This window comes from Suillus subaureus (assembly GCF_016647635.1).
Source record: "Suillus subaureus strain MN1 chromosome Unknown BJ212scaffold_1, whole genome shotgun sequence".
Classification (NCBI taxonomy): Eukaryota; Fungi; Basidiomycota; class Agaricomycetes; order Boletales; family Suillaceae; genus Suillus; species Suillus subaureus.
Window position 1 is genome coordinate 1,375,537 of NW_024538557.1, and position 14,702 is coordinate 1,390,238.

General features: G+C 48.7%; 8 protein-coding genes across 8 annotated transcripts; 2 read left to right on the forward strand and 6 right to left on the reverse strand.

The window, feature by feature from the left end:
* Window positions 1–36: 36 nt before the first annotated feature.
* BJ212DRAFT_1493276 (tRNA methyltransferase) lies at window positions 37–2,787 on the reverse strand (the record flags this gene model as incomplete). Its single annotated transcript, XM_041341506.1, is given in 14 exon segments — window positions 37–190; window positions 239–424; window positions 473–555; window positions 614–748; window positions 797–968; window positions 1,022–1,170; window positions 1,219–1,270; window positions 1,329–1,392; window positions 1,448–1,563; window positions 1,617–1,664; window positions 1,684–1,785; window positions 1,835–1,923; window positions 1,973–2,070; window positions 2,125–2,787. The coding sequence occupies 14 exon segments, from the start codon at window positions 2,393–2,395 to the stop codon at window positions 37–39; spliced, it is 1,719 nt and encodes a 572-aa protein (XP_041200087.1). The 5' UTR covers window positions 2,396–2,787.
* Window positions 2,552–3,218, forward strand: BJ212DRAFT_1474416 (tRNA intron endonuclease; the record flags this gene model as incomplete). The annotated part of the gene is made up of 6 exons (XM_041339086.1): window positions 2,552–2,580; window positions 2,640–2,655; window positions 2,706–2,787; window positions 2,843–2,922; window positions 2,973–3,043; window positions 3,095–3,218. The coding sequence occupies 6 exons, from the start codon at window positions 2,552–2,554 to the stop codon at window positions 3,216–3,218; spliced, it is 402 nt and encodes a 133-aa protein (XP_041200088.1).
* A 334-nt stretch (window positions 3,219–3,552) lies between these two features.
* Window positions 3,553–7,054, reverse strand: BJ212DRAFT_1443366 (uncharacterized protein; the record flags this gene model as incomplete). The annotated part of the gene is made up of 8 exons (XM_041337816.1): window positions 3,553–3,680; window positions 3,733–3,862; window positions 3,910–4,021; window positions 4,113–4,728; window positions 4,785–5,174; window positions 5,196–5,862; window positions 5,910–6,709; window positions 7,033–7,054. The coding sequence occupies 8 exons, from the start codon at window positions 7,052–7,054 to the stop codon at window positions 3,553–3,555; spliced, it is 2,865 nt and encodes a 954-aa protein (XP_041200089.1).
* Window positions 7,055–7,320: 266 nt separating this feature from the next.
* BJ212DRAFT_1257990 (uncharacterized protein) lies at window positions 7,321–7,606 on the reverse strand (the record flags this gene model as incomplete). The annotated part of the gene is made up of 2 exons (XM_041329906.1): window positions 7,321–7,487; window positions 7,546–7,606. 2 exons carry the CDS (start codon window positions 7,604–7,606, stop codon window positions 7,321–7,323), a joined length of 228 nt encoding a protein of 75 aa, XP_041200090.1.
* Window positions 7,607–7,834: 228 nt separating this feature from the next.
* On the reverse strand, window positions 7,835–10,640 carry BJ212DRAFT_1311145 (L-methionine transporter). Its single transcript, XM_041334005.1, has 15 exons — window positions 10,205–10,640; window positions 10,123–10,148; window positions 10,053–10,069; window positions 9,887–10,000; window positions 9,724–9,830; window positions 9,459–9,664; window positions 9,394–9,405; window positions 9,113–9,346; window positions 8,897–9,062; window positions 8,633–8,847; window positions 8,537–8,583; window positions 8,441–8,483; window positions 8,322–8,385; window positions 8,188–8,265; window positions 7,835–8,133 (listed from the first exon to the last, which is right to left on the reverse strand). The coding sequence occupies exons 1-15, from the start codon at window positions 10,494–10,496 to the stop codon at window positions 7,997–7,999; spliced, it is 1,758 nt and encodes a 585-aa protein (XP_041200091.1). The 5' UTR covers window positions 10,497–10,640; the 3' UTR covers window positions 7,835–7,996.
* Window positions 10,641–10,919: 279 nt separating this feature from the next.
* On the reverse strand, window positions 10,920–11,925 carry BJ212DRAFT_1311151 (mRNA transport regulator 3). Its single transcript, XM_041334006.1, has 5 exons — window positions 11,757–11,925; window positions 11,627–11,705; window positions 11,460–11,568; window positions 11,189–11,404; window positions 10,920–11,137 (listed from the first exon to the last, which is right to left on the reverse strand). The coding sequence occupies exons 1-5, from the start codon at window positions 11,890–11,892 to the stop codon at window positions 10,970–10,972; spliced, it is 708 nt and encodes a 235-aa protein (XP_041200092.1). The 5' UTR covers window positions 11,893–11,925; the 3' UTR covers window positions 10,920–10,969.
* A 28-nt stretch (window positions 11,926–11,953) lies between these two features.
* On the forward strand, window positions 11,954–13,205 carry BJ212DRAFT_1443369 (uncharacterized protein; the record flags this gene model as incomplete). Its single annotated transcript, XM_041337817.1, has 3 exons — window positions 11,954–12,274; window positions 12,396–12,528; window positions 12,577–13,205. The coding sequence occupies 3 exons, from the start codon at window positions 11,954–11,956 to the stop codon at window positions 13,203–13,205; spliced, it is 1,083 nt and encodes a 360-aa protein (XP_041200093.1).
* Window positions 13,206–13,334: 129 nt separating this feature from the next.
* On the reverse strand, window positions 13,335–14,527 carry BJ212DRAFT_1257288 (kinase-like domain-containing protein; the record flags this gene model as incomplete). Its single annotated transcript, XM_041329843.1, has 5 exons — window positions 13,335–13,493; window positions 13,550–13,801; window positions 13,854–13,987; window positions 14,040–14,184; window positions 14,237–14,527. 5 exons carry the CDS (start codon window positions 14,525–14,527, stop codon window positions 13,335–13,337), a joined length of 981 nt encoding a protein of 326 aa, XP_041200094.1.
* Window positions 14,528–14,702: the final 175 nt, after the last annotated feature.

Sequence of the window (14,702 nt, forward strand, 5' to 3'; positions counted from 1 at the left end):
TGCTGTATCGATGAGGTACAGGCTAGATTTTTTACGCTATTCATTTTCCTCTTCGCGTTTACGTTTCGTTCCGGAGTCTGCTTTCATACCGGGGCCCCAGTTGGGAGCTGGGTTCTGCTGATAGCGAACCAGTTTTACTTTTGACGCTTGCGTGACTGATCGAGGGTGTCTGGTGAAATTAGCCTCCTCCCTGCAGATTGTGATCAGCTGGCAGTCTGTTTCTCAGACTGGCACATGCCTTGCTTCCTTTGCGAGTAATTGCCTCGCGAGAGATGTCTCAGAGACCTTATCCATTCTCACGGGATGTTTCTTCACCCAAGACCTGAAGATATCATGCACATCTTGACGTGTTGCGCCAGTCTTCAAAGAGCCTGGTGAAGCATGTGAACGTGATACGGTGTGACCGGCGTTGAGGAGAGCTGACCTGAAATGACGTTTCAGCACATGTGTAATATCAGAGATAACGACATACGCCACGTCATCCAAAGGGGGACAAACCGAGTGGAAGAAGCCAGCTATCCGGGATGGGGTAAAGTAGAACGGGACGTGTAACTCCTAAAAGGTCGGAGATCGGTCGTCTGTCTGTGATGGAGATACGGTTCTCTGATCGTACCTCATTGGCTACTGTCAGCATCCCTTTCATGCGGACTGCTGTACCATATTTATCTTGGTTGCTCTCCAAGTGCTCAAGCACTTGTGAAATGAAACTGTTGTTGTGTAATGGACCGGACCACATCGGACCTGCGACCTTGCCATAACATGAATCTAACATCTAACCCTTGATCCGACTACTCACATGCAACGCAGAACCACACTCTGTGCATTTTTGTGGCACAGGGGGGCCCGCTTGAGTCTTGAACTGGAGGTTTGCATTACCGGTTCGTTCGTGAACTTTTTCCACGATCCGGCCCAACGGCTGCTGGTAGAATGACTGGCAGCCCTGGCATATGTAATATATTGCTGTTTTGCTAGGAACGGGAAGCGTGACAATGTGTCAACATCATGACATAACGCAACTTGCCTGGCAATCTTTTTGACCTCTATGGGCGCAGAGTGAACGCGTACGAAGAGGCGAACGTAAAAGTCGATAGATAGACATAGAAGCGGCTCGATGTATCTTCCGTACCGGCCTGCAGAAGTTGACAGTGTGTTTAACACGAGTCTGAGAGCCTTCAGGGACGTCAGTGAGGTATGACTTGATCATGGGGATGCCCATACCGCCTCGTGACAGTATTCCGCTTTGACAGGAATACCACCGTAATTTGAGAAGCTTTACGGCCATCCGTTGAACATTCATTCATCAGTTGCATGCGGGCCCAAGTACGTACCACTTCTCATGGTAATTTGTCGTCGCTAGAACTGACAAGTCTGTGCATGTGACGCACAGAAGTCCTGTGAGGTAGCTAAATGAGTCCTGGACATGAGGCACGTATTTTAGTTTACTTGCCTCCATCGTTGACACATTGGACAGCACCATCGATAAAAGGCGCAGCAGTGCCATATGGATCGAGGTCGATAACATCGACACGTGTCTTCTCTGTGCGATGGTTGTACATGAGTGCACTTACATAGTATGTACCTCAGACAAAACCATAGCTCGATAACCAGGGACTTACCATGCATCCCCCTCGTTAATTCTCACCTTTCCACGATCAGGAAGGGGCCTGGTGGTCCGATGATAACGTGCTGTCAGCTGGATCAGATGAAGGTCCAAGACCATTGAGTTCTACATTTCTCTTCATGGCAGCCGTAGCAGATGCAGACAAGTCGTTCGCAATGACGAATCTTGAAGGGTGATGAAATGTATGCTTGCTCACAAAACTCAGACACAAACCTCACAAGAGGGATCTCTTTTGCATAGCGGATGGACCGAAGACCAGTTGCCGACAATGCTTCCAGTAGCACGAACTTATGGGGTCGGTACTTTAGACGATGATTCAGTACTGTCATTGCAAAATATGAAGCAACCCACCAGTATCTCTCGTTTGTTGCCTTCAGATGTACTTCCGGTGGTAGGAACATCTCCTGGTAAACCATCACCCGGATCATTGCTCAGTTCAGTAGATTCCGCTGGTAATAATCATTCATTAACAAGACTTTGAATACCTCACAAGAGATACTCACTTTTTGCCTTCTTCTGCTGCCCCGTCTCCGCTTCTCCTCCCGCCTCCCTTTTCGCTCGTCTCTCCTGAGCCTGCTTCCACTTTGCTTCCTTCTCCCTATTTAGTTCTTCGCTCCATACTCTGATGCACGCGACGCTGAGATCCCGATTGAATTCCTGAACTGGATTCAGAAATGCCTCCTCCTTCGATGAAATCAGGATGTGGGACGTGTTTTCCGTGTGGAGCGTGAACCCTTCGGGCACCGTGATGGACGAGCTACCAACGTCTGACATAGTGCTCTTCTTGCGTGATATCTGCAATGCAAACCGTTGTGTACGACAATTTGAAGTGCTGAATCCGAGGCGCAGAGGCCTGCTGACAGCAAGGAGTAGAGACCTCACGATGCTAGCGATTACCAAGATGATATCTGGTTAACTCACAATGACTTGATGAAGACCTCGATAATATTTACCACCGCGTAATTCGCGTCATTTTTTACGTTCAAGGTAACCTTGACCATTATCTGCTCTCATGCAGAATCATCCATCTGCAAGTGACAAGTTGTTCACTACAAGACTGGATCCTCACCCCTTTTGCGTGTAGTACCCGGTGCTTTCGCAGCTGCTCGCAAAATATCCTGCAACCGGAGGCGCGCTGTTCCAGGTATACAATGACCTAACTCTCGGTACGCAGCCTTTGTGGGCCATGACCCATTCCGGTTGACGTAGACTCCTTTTCAGCACAAAGATGGACCGATGTCGAAGTTCTCGACTTTCCAGCTTGCAAACGAGCCGCGATCAAAGGCCAACGACCAACTCCTGTTAGCATCTTCTCGCGCCAGCGTATGAAATTTATTGATGTGCACGACAGGACACAGACCGAGGACCATTCATCTGCGTTGTAGTACCCTGCTCGTTGTCTGAGTCAATTTCTACATCGTGGTACGTCCGGTAGACCATCTCTGGATCTACTTGTATTCAGCGCATCCCTAGGCTTCGCGCCGCTTTTACTAGCCTTGATCCTTCACCCTCAGAGATTTATGTGGCCATTACCTCAGAAGACACGTCGACAGTCTATTACAAGATCAGCCAGGGAATCGTCAAGCCACCAGTTTAAGGCGTTCTGGCACGTTTCATTAGCCGTGGTTAGACTTCAGTGAACAGGAGTATCTAACTGATGGGTCTATCTGTACGTCAACGGACGAAGGATACATTGGCCAAAGATTCTAGTGGACTCATGTCCGGACAGCGACGATAACTATGCTAGGATGAGATGCAAAATGCGAGAAGAAAAATACCGGAGAAAGTCTAAGATAGTACGTGGTAATAACAATATGGTTCGATGAAGAGTGCAGTGAAATATTCTGATGAATCATCAGTGTTCAGAAAAGAATCCAGGGGAATGTGCGGATGAAGAGTGAAATAAAATGTCACGGTAAATCGTCAATATTTCAATACTCAAATTCCTCGGAAACGAGTGATATCGACCCGCGCATATCACCTCGCCACACTCGCCCAGGGTCGATCTGCGCGGCAATGATTTTGCGAACCATCGCATTGAGTGAGGTGGGACCGCAACCTGGGCAGAACAAATGAGCACCGTCGAAAAACTAACGAGAAATAGACCTTACATGCAACCATCACAGGACCTTCCGACTGCTCGACTTCATCTGCAAGGATCCTGTCAAGCTTGGGTTTACCAGGTCGTGCATGCTCTGCCACAACATCGATATCCAACGCTTCTTCCTCGCTGATGTCGAACTGGCCCAGATCGAGCAATCCATCGGGTGCGGAAGATGATAACAGACCCCGAGAACTGCCAGCATCTGATTTGCCTTCCCAGCTACCGGCGGAATACATGGATATTGATGCCCCTGTACGACCCGCTGGAGAAGGACGACCACCGAGAGAGAAGGCAGACTCGGGGTACGTCAACTGCTGACCGCGCGTCGGCGAATCGCCGTACATGGAAGTCGGAGACGCGAAGGTGTCCATTGATATCTCAGACCACCTCCTGTCCGTATTTATAGATAAAGGAAGTAGTCTGTCCGTAGAAAGTCCCGATGTGGCAGAGATAGCAGACACTCTATTCGCAGCGAGTTGCATGCTGTTAGGACGACTGGGAGGCTCCAACAACCGCACCGTTCTCTGATTGGTGACCTTCCGCGACTGAGCTCGTCGCAACTTGCCTTCCTTCTTCACCTTGCGGGATAAATTGTGTTCCCCGGGCAGAGCGGCGTCATCGTCACCATCGAAGTTAGTCAACTCGAGCATGTGGGACTCATGTGCAAAGCCAATATCTTCCTCTGGTGCCACTGGGTCCCCAGGTTCTCCAGTGTAGTAGCCCAGGTCAACATCACTCTCGTAATTCTCGGTGGAGTCGCTGGAATCAGAGCGGAGGGATGTAGGACCGCCGCGTGCAAAGGACGGGTGAGGAGGCTGCAGTTCCTTAGAATGAACAGGTTCAGAAGTAAAGAATGACCGCTGAGGAACCTGCAAAGGAAGCAGATCGGATTCCTTGAGAGCGATGGGTTTGAAGTTGGTAATAAAGATGTCGATTTGCAATGCAGACGATGGTACCAAGGAAAGACAGCGGCGAACAACAGAAGCACACCACTGTATATGAGCTATACAAGGGTAACGTTAGTTTATAATGATCAAATGAAAGTTTTCGAGAACTCACAATATTCACGGACAAGCCATACGAAGCGTACTCGTTTGGTCAGGAAGGATTTCTTCCCCCAACCTCCAGGATGGCCACCCAGACTCTTCCCATCCCGGCCAGAAAGGCACATACAAATGTACTGCAGCACAGACAAGCCGAAGCTCACTCCTGAGCCACCAGCGATGATCAGCACTGTCGAGTAGTTGCCCCAACGAGCGCGAATCGAACTACCAAAAGGTCCGTCCACATATGTCCTCAACAAGACACCATACTTGGGAAGATTTTCTGCGGCGGAAATTGGAATGTCACCAGGTGACCGCTCAGCGGTCATACGTGAAACCAAATCCCATAAATCTCGAGTCCAGCCGGTTCTTGTACGGATGAGCATAACGATCAAGCGGCCCTCACCTGTAGGTGACTCATAGTCACATATGGAGGCACAGGTGAAAGGATGGGTGGTGAATCGGGAGACGCTGGGGATTTTGATGAGGAAATGTTGACCCGGAGCCCAAGGTAGGAATCCAGGAGTTATAAGACGCAGCCGCACTGTATGACCAGAGAGGAGCTCGGCGTGGGCATACCCTGGAGGGGGAATATATGGAGAGGGATGGTATATTGCGGACCTAGCAGTGTCCGGTTCGAGCGATCCTGCGAGCAGACGACGAGTGGGAAGCAATGGTGAATGTGGACTAACTATTTGTTTGTCAGACTGATAATATGGGTTCAAAGGGCTCGGTGAACGGAAGGATTGCGAATCAACGAGTGTATGCAGTGACTGGAGGCGAAGACGTTCCATCTCGAGCGTGTCAGTAGCAGTTATTGCAGGGTGTGAACGCTTAGACATCGCCGGTCGCGACGAACTGCTATTTAGAATGGGGGCATTGGTGGCAAACCACCAAGTCCACCGCCAAAGACGTTCACCCACCCAAATTGCGAGAGCACCCCAACACCACCACCAGAGTGTGGGATGATGGAATGCGGCAGAGGCGAGCATGAGTGGGACAAGCAAAACATGCAAGAAATAGAAGGCTTCGTAGAAGTTCCTTCGAATGGAGTTCATGGACAGAACGATTATGGATGTCAGCAATGCAAACGCCTGGCTAATTTGTCAGACTATCAGCATGAAAGGGAAATCCTACTCACGATCCAGCCAAAGATGAAGGGTGTGTATGAGAAAGCGTAAACGTATGCGACACGACCAGTACTGGGTTTGTGATCTCGAACGAGCTGGACGCTCCAGAGAGCAACATGAATTGATGTAAGAAACCATATTAGCCTGCCTGTCCAACGATGAAGCCAACCGAGTTTGTCGAAGAAGAACTGTATCATGAAAGGAATGGCGAAGACTGCGAAAGGGGGCGCTTTGAGGGCGAAAAGCACGCAAAGAGGAAAGAGAGCAAACGCAATTTGTCCTACGCGTGCTGATGAAGTCCACCATGCTTTATCGATAGTGTATTGTGGTTGAAGTGGCAGATAGGGAGTGATGTTCGGAATAAAACTACGACGCTGGGGCTCTACGAAGGTAATGTCTCGGCGAACTTGCCACACTTTGAGAGTGGGAGAAATATAGTCTGGGCCGACAAATGCAAGGGCTAAGGATCCTCCCAGGAGCAGTGCCAAACAAAGAAGTTGGGCATTGGAAGGCAAAGAACTGGGTTGGCGTTGCGGCTCATTTCTTTTGAGAGCAAGTGCGATGTTATGCTTTTTTCTCCAAGTTCGCCGACGGAGAGTCCATTTTGTCCAATGGGCTCCGAGAAAACCACCTCTTGAACCTGTCCAGTGAAGGATGGCAAAGGCAAGAAAAAAGAGAACCACAACAATCCAGATAAGAAAGGAGTAGCGTCGACTTGGGACACTAAGGGAGTGAATTGTAAGGTATGCCGTGATCCATTCAAGGTCGTCCGAGAATGCAGGGGTAGGTAGGATCAGTAAGAAACGCGGTGCTGGATGCCGTCGCAGTACTAGGCGAGGACATGAAGTTGGCTCTAGGCTCCTCCGAAATCGCGAATTCGCGAATTCGCAGGCAAGACCAGTACTAGTCGTGGGGGTGAAAAGAAAGAAGAATTAGGCCGTAAGAAGAGACGAGGCCACCAGGGTCGGTTGAACTGGCTCGGAACCGGGTAAGGATTCAGACCAAGTTTACAAGGGGATGGCACAGAAAGGAGTGTGATTCATGGCAGTGAAAGTAAGACCAGGTATTCACTCGGTCAGAAGCCTGATGACAGCCTTTCAGAGACTTGCTAATTAATATCGGTTCAAACCAGACACACGGTTTCGGCCACCGTCATCGTTGTAATCCACTATCCCACGTGTACGACCCTGACGCGGACGTCAGACCCACAACCATAAGGATTTAACTATGTATTCGAATTCAGATTTAAATAGTACAGACGCCAAAACAGTTTAGTTTCTATATACTTAGTAGTCGCCAGGGGAATTATCCGGAAGCCTCGAGATGGACAAGGATAAGTGACGGGCATGAAATCCTTCTCTGATTCATAACTTAAACCGCTACTTCGGCCTCCAAGTCATCCTGAGACGTGACCGAGATAATCTAGAAGCCATACCATCGATAAGTCATCCGAGGTCCAGAAAACCATGATCTCGGCCTCACCTCTTTACCCGTCTTCCGGATCTTCTCTACCAGGGCGTCTTTTTCGATAGGACCTTTAACGTTCACGAGCTGGGTCTCCAAACTAACATCAAAACTCGAAACTGATCCTATCAACGTGTTTCATTCGGTCAGCCTTGCCCTGATCATTCGTCGTAACCATCGCACCTTCCTGCTGCGCCTTGGTCAATACACGAGTAACAGCTCCAGAACAACCTCCGCATGTCATCTATGCAATCGGCGGTTCGTATCAGATCAAACAGATCTATCCGCAACAGACCTTAACATTGAGCTGATACTTGTGCTCGACGACTTCGCTTGCCATACTTGATGTTATAAAAATAGATAATTAAGAATGCGGATGAAGGCTCGTCAATGATAACGTGTAGGTCCCTGTTTCACAACAAAGGCTCTTATATATGGCGGACCCAAATCGCGCAATCGCTGTTGTCGCCCACTGACTCGACGGAGCTTGCCGACATTTGTCCTAAGTCTCACGCACACTGCGCAGTACCTGCATAGCCAGCGCATGACCTAGTACTGAAACAAGTGTTTGTCGTGTACACACAAGAAGCGATGGTCAATATCATTAAGATTGTGCAACACTAGTCATCACTGATCATTGTCTGTTCAGGCGTGCACGTGAAGTCCGATTATCAAGCATCTCCACCTCGTCACCCTCCGTGGATACTGCCACCCATCCCGTGCCCGCGGACGGTTGGCCTCTAATTCTAGCAACGCAAGTACTGAAGAAGCCTGAAGAACACATCCATGTCATCATTTGATGTCAGGAGAAAACTAGTTACTCACCAAGAAAGGCAGGCAAACTGGCCTGATCACGATTCGGATTCGTCAAATAATACACTGGTATTCCTGCCAACACGAAGCCTGCAGATGACGAAATCAGAAGTTTCACAGTGGGTATAGGAGGACCCATCAATCACCTAGAACTGCCATAGCTTCTAGCGGTGCTGCGATAATTGGCATGCATAACAAAAATAGCGCAACCTGTTATTATGTGTCATAGTCAATGAGTCCACCTGGAAATAATCATAAACCTTACAGCACAAAACACCAGCGGGGTCACAATCCATGCTTTATAAGGTCTGATCTCAAGGTTAACTTTAACTTTGTAGCACAGTAGGTTCCAATGACTCACCTTTCCAGCATTGGTTCCTTCACGCGAAGTATGACAAGGCCCAGAACCTTTAAAAAGTAAATCAAAACATAACGTCCGTAGAGCACCCAAACGTACAGTAAGGAAGAAAAATGACCAGGACGCCACAACGGAGAAGTTGATCAGCGACCGAAAACCACCTCCTATGACGATAAACACAATAGTGATGGCCGCTTGGAGGAGGATCGCATTGACTGGTGTTTGCCTCGACTTGTTCAGGCGACCAAACATTGCAGGAAGGTATCCCTCTCGTCCGGCAACGCAGATGAGGCGCGCAGAAGTGAAGGTACTCCCTATAGGAGATAAATACGAGTACCTGGAAACTATGCAGGAAATATCTACCATTCAATGCTCCGAAGCAAGAGATGGCAACCATCACAGCAAAAACTACACCGCCTGCTGGTCCAAAGAGCGCTCGACCAAAGTCCAAGGCAACCGTGTTGCTCATACCAACAGTAACTTTGTCTAGCACCACGAAATACGAGATATTCGCTAATAAGAAAAGTGTCTGAAAGGGTTTAATGTCTATGCATCTCGAATGATACCTCTATTGCTTACCATCACAACCACCATACTTGAATGTATGGCTCTTGGGATATCTTTACCGGGGTTCTTCATCTCACCTCCGACGTAGTTGGCCTGATCCCATCCATCAAATGCCCATAGCCCAGAGTAAAGAGCTAATGAATATGCCGACGGACTATGGCTCGAGTCCTCGAATAGTGGTCGAGAGAATGATTCCGATGCTTTCCCCCGAATAAGTTGTACCATCCCTAGTACGATCACAAATATCTCGCAAGGAATGAGCCTCAACTCAGTACTCGTACCATAACACTCACGAGGGCGGCGATCTGAGGCCGGGCCGTTATTAGATAGAAGCGAGATCAACTATAAACGAACGCACCTTCACCGAGGTGAACACCACAGAAGCCCTAGTGCCCAAATTCCGCGTAGCTGCGCAAATCATGGTAACGCTGAGCACTGCTGCCACCGCAGTAAGTTTGATGGCCCATTGGGGAATGTCATCTGGTGCTACCTCGTCGTGAGCAGCGTGCCATACGAGCCGGTTCAGGTATTCGGCAAAGATGAGGCTTATGACCGCATTTCCACCTGTAATGCAACTGGATGTATATCTACCAATCTCACAGGAAGTCAGATAGAAAACAAACCAGGTTTCAATGCTGAGATCGCTGTCCAAGTGAACAGGTAGGATAAAAGTGGTCCATACGCATACGCGAGATACGCCTGGGCTCCACCGTTCAGTGGTATACTGGAGCTATAAACCAAAGTGTTTATCGATCACCAGTAACATGATACGTGGGATAGACGAACCCTAGTTCTGCAAAGCTGCTGGCTCCCGTCCAACCAAGCAATCCAGAGACAAGCCATACAACCAAGCTAGCCCCCACGCTCTGGGTATTCGCAACTACGACTCCTGGTGAGGAGCTAACCAACAGTTGCAAATTGGAGTTTGAGCTTGTCTGGTTGGTCTACTCACAAGATTCCTGATCCAATCTTCCAGAGAATATATCAGGTATGCGGGTATGGAATTAGATAAATGGACTTACTTGAAGACCGACGATGAGTCCAATACCTTTTGTGCACTGTGAACCGCTTGTATCACGTCAGACTGCCAGGAGAATAACTTACCATGCAGTAATGTGATGTTCTTCTCCCCACTTTCCCCGAAAGAGGTAGTATCCGGTTCACTCAAACTCGAGCTCAAGGGTAATAGGTCGCGCTGGAAGTCAAAGCCCGTTATTGAGTAGGATCTTGACCGCCCTCTCTCTGACATAGGTCCCTCCGAGAGTTCCAGGTTGCGTAGTGAGTCTGACGAGTCATTAGAATCGCGTGCTGAAGCGAGGGTGAGACGGTCGTGCTCCCCCGATAATTCGAGAGAGGCAGGTGGGGAAAGATCATCGGCATAGAACAATTCCTGCATCAAATGAGGGTTCAGTTGTTAGTGAGTGTGGACAGGAAAAACTGCTGTCTAAGACAAGTCGTGAAGCCTTCAGAATCGTTCAACGCCACGGTTGAGAAAGAACCACGAGCTCGTGACGTAAACGGGCCTCGTTAACTCGTGTAGACCCCATATGCAATAAAAATAAGTACTTGAGCTCGTCACAAGTAACAACTTTAACACAGTGCCGAAGATAATTGGGCGTCAAGGACCTCATGTAGAAAAAATCCACCAGGGGTGTGTACTAGTTCACACTTGTGTCATCGGTTAATTACTAAACTAGTTCCAAGATCATGTACAACGGCCAACGGTGACAATGCACCTCGGAGACCGAAAACAATGTCAATCGGTTCTCCTGTGTTCAAGTAGAGACTGTGCGACTATCGAATGAATATCAATACACCGCTCATGACATTGTTCCATGCACTGTGGTCCCTTGTTAGCGTTTACTGCGGTCAGTCGGAAAGTATTACCTTCAAAGACAAGTCAGCGGACACCTGTCCCGACTGCCAGATGCTAGTGATACTATCCAAAGCCGGCATGCAAGCAAGTATCACAGTACCGCTGGATGCTCGTGCTTCAGCTTCGCTTGGATCAAGTTGAATGTCATCTCCGACAATAGCCTGAAAACCCAGATATAAACTTAATTATAAACAAACAATAGAATCACGTACAGCGGAGCATGATGCAACTAGTCCCAGCATTTCGATTCCAGCATCAGCAAGTGCAGTGCTTGCAGCCAATGATCCAGATGCAATGCAACCTTCAATTCCATCGTTCTCGATGATCGTGATAAAAACATCAATGGTCGACTTTGGGAATAACTCCAGGCGTATTGATGATACGATTGCTTGATGTATTGCTACACCAATAGATCTATCCTCGGCGTCCTTGAGGGGCCTATGACATTCAATACGCTACGTGCATGGTTCAGGTAATACTTACGCGCATCGGTGCCCTTCGACGCGTACACGAGAAAGGAGCAAACTTGACTTCGACATTCAGCCGGCCCTTTTCGCTGTAGGTAGTAGTTTTAGACTGCCGTGGTCCGTACCTATGACGGTACTTAAAAAAGGTGCGCCTGATGAAGGCAAAAGTAGCCTCAAACGTACACAGCGCATGCAATTTTAGTTTTTTCTGTCTCGATGTATGCAGATCCATTGGCCTGGCTTATAAGACCTGGCTGTAGGACTGTCAAAAATTCAGCACATCATTCGACAAAGACGCAGAGAAGGCACCGACATATCGGCCTGATATCACCAGGTGCCCGACTGCGTTGCATTTTCAACTTGATATCCTCGCCATCGTCATCGAATATGGGCGGAAAGCTTTCTTCTGGTCCATTTATCCGCCGGCGGTCGTTCGCACTTTGAGCCATAACGTTGCATTCAAGTCGAAGAAACAAACAGCTCTAACAGGCTTACATAACCCACGATCTCATGAAGCTCTCCTTTTCCCTCCCCAAGACTGCAAAACCAGTCGGTGCAGCACCACCTCTCAAGAAACCGGCAGTGTTTGCATCACTCGGTGATGATGACCCTGTGGATGCTGCTCCAACTCTGTCCGACAATAAGGGCACAGCGGCGAACAAAAAGCTATTAGCTCAGAATGTCGAATCTTCGAAGGCCGCGAGGAAACGCATGGAGCAAGAGATGAAGGTTGATGCTACGGTGTATCAGTATGATGAAGTTTGGGATAGGATGCAGGAGGTCAAGCTCAAGCAGAAAGAGGCGAAAGAGGTTGACTCCAAACGACGAAAGGTGCGCTTCTAATTATCCGTGCCGCTGGAACTATTTGCCAATAGTGTTATATAGCCCAAGTACATCGAAGGCCTTCTAACGTCGGCTGCCTACGCGACGTCTAGATCATTTGCGTGCAGAGGAGAAGATGATGCAACTAGAACGGGAAGCCGAAGGAGACGAATTCGCTGACAAGGAAGCCTTCGTCACTCAGGCATACAAGGACCAAATGGCTGAGGTCCGGAGAGCAGAGGAGGAGGAACGACAGAGAGAAGGTATATTAAATCGCGACGATAACAACTTATTGCTTATTTCTGTTTTAGAGGCTGAGAAAAGGAAACAGAAGGGAGCACCAACTGGCATGGCCCATTTTTACCGTAAACTCCTGGAAGACTCAGAGCAACAGCACGAAGAGGCAGTGGCAGCAACAGAGACTAAACGCGTCATTGGCCCACGAGGGCCTGCTCCGAATCTAACTATCACCAAGCCTCCGGAACTGACACCAAAATCGGACCTCGAGCTTGCGCAAATAGCTAAAGAACAAGGCAAAGATGTTGAGCTCAACGACGACAATCAAATTGTCGACAAGCGAGAATTGCTTTCTGCAGGCTTGAACTTGTCTGCTCCCAACACCCGACGGCTTGGGCTCCAGATCACAAAACAAACTGCCAGCACGAGTGAGGTACAAACCCACCAGGCAGTAGGAACAGCAGCAAGCCGGAGAGAAATCAATGAACGCCGCGCACGAGAAATTAGGCAACAACTAGAAGAGGAGCGTGAACGGGTGTCAAAACAGAAAGAGACACATGAGGAAGAGGCAAGAAGGCGAACAATATTAAAGCGGAACACACAAGAGGACGTGGAGAATATCCGTGCACGTTACCTAGAAAGGAAAAGACGGAAATTGGAGGACGCAGTGGTAGCTAGCGGAAGTGACGATCCGGTATCATAAGCGTAGAGATGGGTCTTGAAGTGCTTATATGACAGTACTACATACTTGCAACGATCGCCCCTGCCCGATGTCAATGCCCGATGCCAAGTCTGATGTTGAGTCCCAAATACGTGATTAAAGAATAGTATGCTAGGGAGAGATGTGACGGCCATGCAGAGTTGTTCTCATCGTCGCTTGTATTCGTTGAAATTCTTTCAGTGCTGAAGCGGCTGATGGCCGCTTGTCAGGGTTTCCATGAAGCATCGGTTTGGCTAGACGCATAAGTTCGGGAACGTGAAGTTCAGCGAGCTATTTGAGTCATGCATCAGTCATAGTTCTGTGAAGAAGTCTGCTATAGTACAAACCTCACACGCTCTGAAAATTAGAACTCCTAATGCCCATACATCGATCATAAACGGGTTACTTAGCTGACCACGTTCAGCTTCTGGTGGGATCTCCGTCCCCCGAGAGTATAATATCCGCGGACAAGATATCTCATCTACTCGACGACTGAGCTCGTAATCTATGCAAGCATAACGCCCGTTATAGTCCGTGAGGAAGTTACGCGGCGAGATGTCCAAGTGCGCGATGCGATGACGATGCATGAATGCAATATGCTGGAGGGAACCTTTTAATACGGTATACAAACTCGATAAATCCTCTCCGTACCTCCATGCAATGGCGCAAAGATTCCATGAGGCAACCGAGACTAGCTGGAGCCTCTGGGAACATATTTGCCGACCATTCCTCCATAACGATGAAACATAGATCATCCTGGGGTGCATCAATGAGGTCAAGAATAGCTATATTTTTTGGATGGTGAATAGAGTTCAACTGTCTGTTGGGGAAGCTCACGTATACAGTGATTCGTGGGATCCCGTTGTTGAGCTGGCGCAGACAGATACCGGACGATATCAAGCTCCCTGCTATCCCGATGGACTGCCTTGACCATCACCTTCGTCCCATCAAGACAGCGGGTGGCTCTGAACAAGCCTTCTCGCTTGTTTGATCAGTGACATTGTGCATGGCACCTGACAGCTTGTAGGACTTACCAGACCAACGTCTCTGCAAAGAGCATCTTCGTCGCTCCTGGCAAGGGCGCGGTGATAGCCAGACAAATACAGGTGTAACCCTTCCTTCTCTATTTTGTTGCAATGGTGGCGATAATAATCTTTTACATCACGGACAGTGTCCAGACGGTAGCCCCTGTGTTCGATGCGGCCACGGTATTTCGCCCAGTCAGGCGAAACACGAGCATTGACTTCATCTTCGTCACAGGAAGATGGAGACGAGGACGTGCCGGACGCCAAGGATTCAAGGTCCCATTCAGTGGATGAAGCCATGATCAGATAAGAGTGGATTTTTTTGTGAAGGATGAGAAATTGTAACTGTCACGAAAACACAGGAAAGTGTCGAACCATGCACCTGCACGCACGATTAAAACTCAATGCCGTGGGTGATATAAGACGAGGTCAAGAGTCTCCCTGACGGAATACGGCATGTCAATTGGCATTTCAC

Coding starts and splice junctions, on each gene's coding strand:
- BJ212DRAFT_1311145 (XM_041334005.1), bottom strand. CDS start 10,496: ATGCAGGAATTGTTCTATGCCGATGATCTTTCCCCACCTGCCTCTCTC. Junction 9,665..9,723: donor GATCTCAGCATTGAAACCTG/GTTTGTTTTCTA, acceptor GTTGCATTACAG/GTGGAAATGCGGTCATAAGC. Junction 8,266..8,321: donor AGAAGCTATGGCAGTTCTAG/GTGATTGATGGG, acceptor CGTCATCTGCAG/GCTTCGTGTTGGCAGGAATA.
- BJ212DRAFT_1311151 (XM_041334006.1), bottom strand. CDS start 11,892: ATGGCTCAAAGTGCGAACGACCGCCGGCGGATAAATGGACCAGAAGAA. Junction 11,569..11,626: donor ACTAAAATTGCATGCGCTGT/GTACGTTTGAGG, acceptor GTACCGTCATAG/GTACGGACCACGGCAGTCTA. Junction 11,138..11,188: donor TAGTTGCATCATGCTCCGCT/GTACGTGATTCT, acceptor CTGGGTTTTCAG/GCTATTGTCGGAGATGACAT.